The 2,649-nt window shown below is 33.4% G+C and overlaps 1 protein-coding gene across 1 annotated transcript in view; it reads left to right on the forward strand.

The window, feature by feature from the left end:
* The window catches only part of LOC108733866 (tetratricopeptide repeat protein 25), a gene marked incomplete at its 3' end in the record, with an annotated part of 10,682 nt that extends 10,001 nt beyond the window's left edge, over positions 1-681 (forward strand). The window contains 1 exon segment of the mRNA XM_018465204.1: positions 348-681. Coding sequence (XP_018320706.1) covers positions 348-681 — 334 coding nt within the window.
* Positions 682-2,649: the final 1,968 nt, after the last annotated feature.

The raw sequence follows: 2,649 nt of genomic DNA on the forward strand, positions 1-2,649 counted from the left end.
AGTATATATTTATTTTTTTTTTTCATTTTATTAATAAAGGAGTAAGTCTAATAAAACCATAATTTTTTCTCATTTAATGAACTTTCTTAAAACTCCAACTAGTTATTGTTGAAAATATTCATATATAATAATCGGTTAATTAAAACTGTTGATTTTATCTCGACAGTATGTACTGCTTCGACCATTATCGGAAATACACACTACATATGTAGATACATTCTATTAGTTAATTTTTAAGCCTTTTAATCATAGCAATTCAACTTTCTGAAATTAATCTTTACATAAACATATACGTAGGTATATAAGTAAATGTAAACACATTTGTAAGATTTTATTTTTTATTTCAGGCTTTAGAACTTAATCCGGAGGAGAAAAGCGCATTGGTCGCTAGAAGCAAATGTTACATTTTATTGGGCCAGCCAGACAAAGCTCTACAAGACGCCGAAAAGGCTTTAGAAATCGACAAAAAGTACGTAAAAGCCCTCTATCAGAAAGCCGAAGCTTTATACTACTTGGGCCACTTCGAACACAGCCTCATGTACTACCATCGGGGATTAAAAATACGACCGGAGCACGAGGGTTTTCAATTAGGTGTCAAAAAAGCTCAGAAAGCTATCAAAAACGCAATCGGCAGTGGAATGAATACTTCAAAAAAGAAGCTTTTTTCAAACAAACCGAGAGGTATCAACTTTTTACTTCATTTGATTCTATATAATACAATATGTCACACAAAGATATCATAATTTGAAAAAAATAATTGTCTTTCTAAAACTATCCAAACAGACGAGCTTTAATGGGCTATCGTTTAGCGTAATCCAAATATTTAGATGTTCTTACAGCAATCTGTGGTAGTTTTTATATCTATTACAGAAATCCACAAAAAATACAAGTGAAAAAACTGGATAGTCATTAACTGATTGCCGTCTTCGTTTGCCTTCATTACTACACATTTTCTAAACTTGCGCACGCGAATTTTTCAAAAATCACTTTAACACAGGGAATTCTTTCCGTATATTCGTTTGCTACAATAATTTGCAACCCGAAGCCGGTCTTGTACGCGAATTGGCAACACAGGTGTCTACCGAACAGCTCTGTGCGATAAAAACTGCAGCTACATGGATGGAGAATATAAACATTGTCGAATAACGAACGTCTAAGATAAACATATACATATTAGTAGTACATATAATTTTCAGACTAAATAAATTAAAGAAGTACAGTCCATTTCAATTTGTTAGAATTGTGACCTTGAGGAAATGTGCGCGGAGATAGAAAGAATACACACTAGGCGTGAGCAAGACAGAAATAGTTGGAATAAGCTTGAACGAGAGCAGTTCTCTCGAAGGACGGTCTTAGGAGATCGGCTAGAACTGTACAGTACTAGACGAAAATGTTTAGCAATCTCTTAAAACAAAAATGTGTATAAATTAACAATAGAAAATAAAGCAAAAGTTTTATAGGTATGTAGAAGTTTAAGTTAATTCACATGTTATAATTTTTGGCTAAGTTCTTAAGTTTTAACGAGGCAGTTTAAATAATTTTGCAAATGGTACTGTACACTTTTGTCTAGTTCTCGCTCGATGATCGGTGGAGAAATGAGCTCCGCAAACAAATATGATTGAATTTGGAATTATGCTACGGCGCATCCTAATAAAGGGCATATCTCCAACTTCTTGAAACGAACAGTACCTTACATGTAAATGTAAGAATACAAAAAGGTGTAGGTTACGTAAATATTAATCGGTAAATGACAATCTACTGGATAATAGTAGTTTTATTCAAGCAAATTTCCATACATAACGTTCGCTAAACTCACGGTCACCTGTTAGTGGGTGCCTTAATTTTGTCTCACCGAATGTCATATCTTGTGTGGGCAATATTTTCTGCAATTATTCACTTCTCCCCATTTCTAGATAAAGAGGTGGCTTTTATGCTCCTTAAATCAAGTGTTGATGTGTCTTCCTGTTTGACCAATGTATAGTTTGCTACATGTGCAAGAAATGCTGTAAACTTTTCCTTGCAGCTTGTTGTATTGGTACCTAGGGAAGAACGCTCCAATTTTTTTAGTGCTCTTAAAGATGGTGTGGATCTTTATTTTCCTTAGAGGTCGTCAAGTTTTGTCCGTGCATCTTTTCACATAACAATTCTATTGCGAATTGCGAGTTTCTAGAGACTATTCGTTCTATTTGTTTATTTCCTCTTTATTGGTTTTTTTGTAGATTAGGCCACGCCAATTTGTCTACCAGACCAATTTCATCTAACTGACCAAATAATTACAAGATCTTTAAAGTAATTTCCCGTCAACAAAGAGTTGAAATGAGTTGAATAAATGTTGAAATTTCGATCCTTTTCTTTTAACACACATTTTTATCCAAAGATCTATGATATAACTGTGAAATTGAATACATCATTTTTTAATTTTTCGAAACCTGTTTATATTACAATTTTCGATATAATTTAACTGATATACGAGGGTGGATTGATAAGTTTCCGGCCTGACCAAGAAAAACAAGGTTTTTAAAAATTTTTTTTTTTTATTTCTCAACATAATCTCCTCCAAGGCTGATACATTTCTCATAGCGGTGTTCCAGTCTATTAATGCCATCTCTATAGACTGATTCGTCAAGCTCCTCAAAATAACCATTTACA

The sequence above is a fragment of the Agrilus planipennis genome, unplaced genomic scaffold (assembly GCF_000699045.2).
Source record: "Agrilus planipennis isolate EAB-ADULT unplaced genomic scaffold, Apla_2.0 scaffold85, whole genome shotgun sequence".
In the NCBI taxonomy this organism is placed as follows: Eukaryota; Metazoa; Arthropoda; class Insecta; order Coleoptera; family Buprestidae; genus Agrilus; species Agrilus planipennis.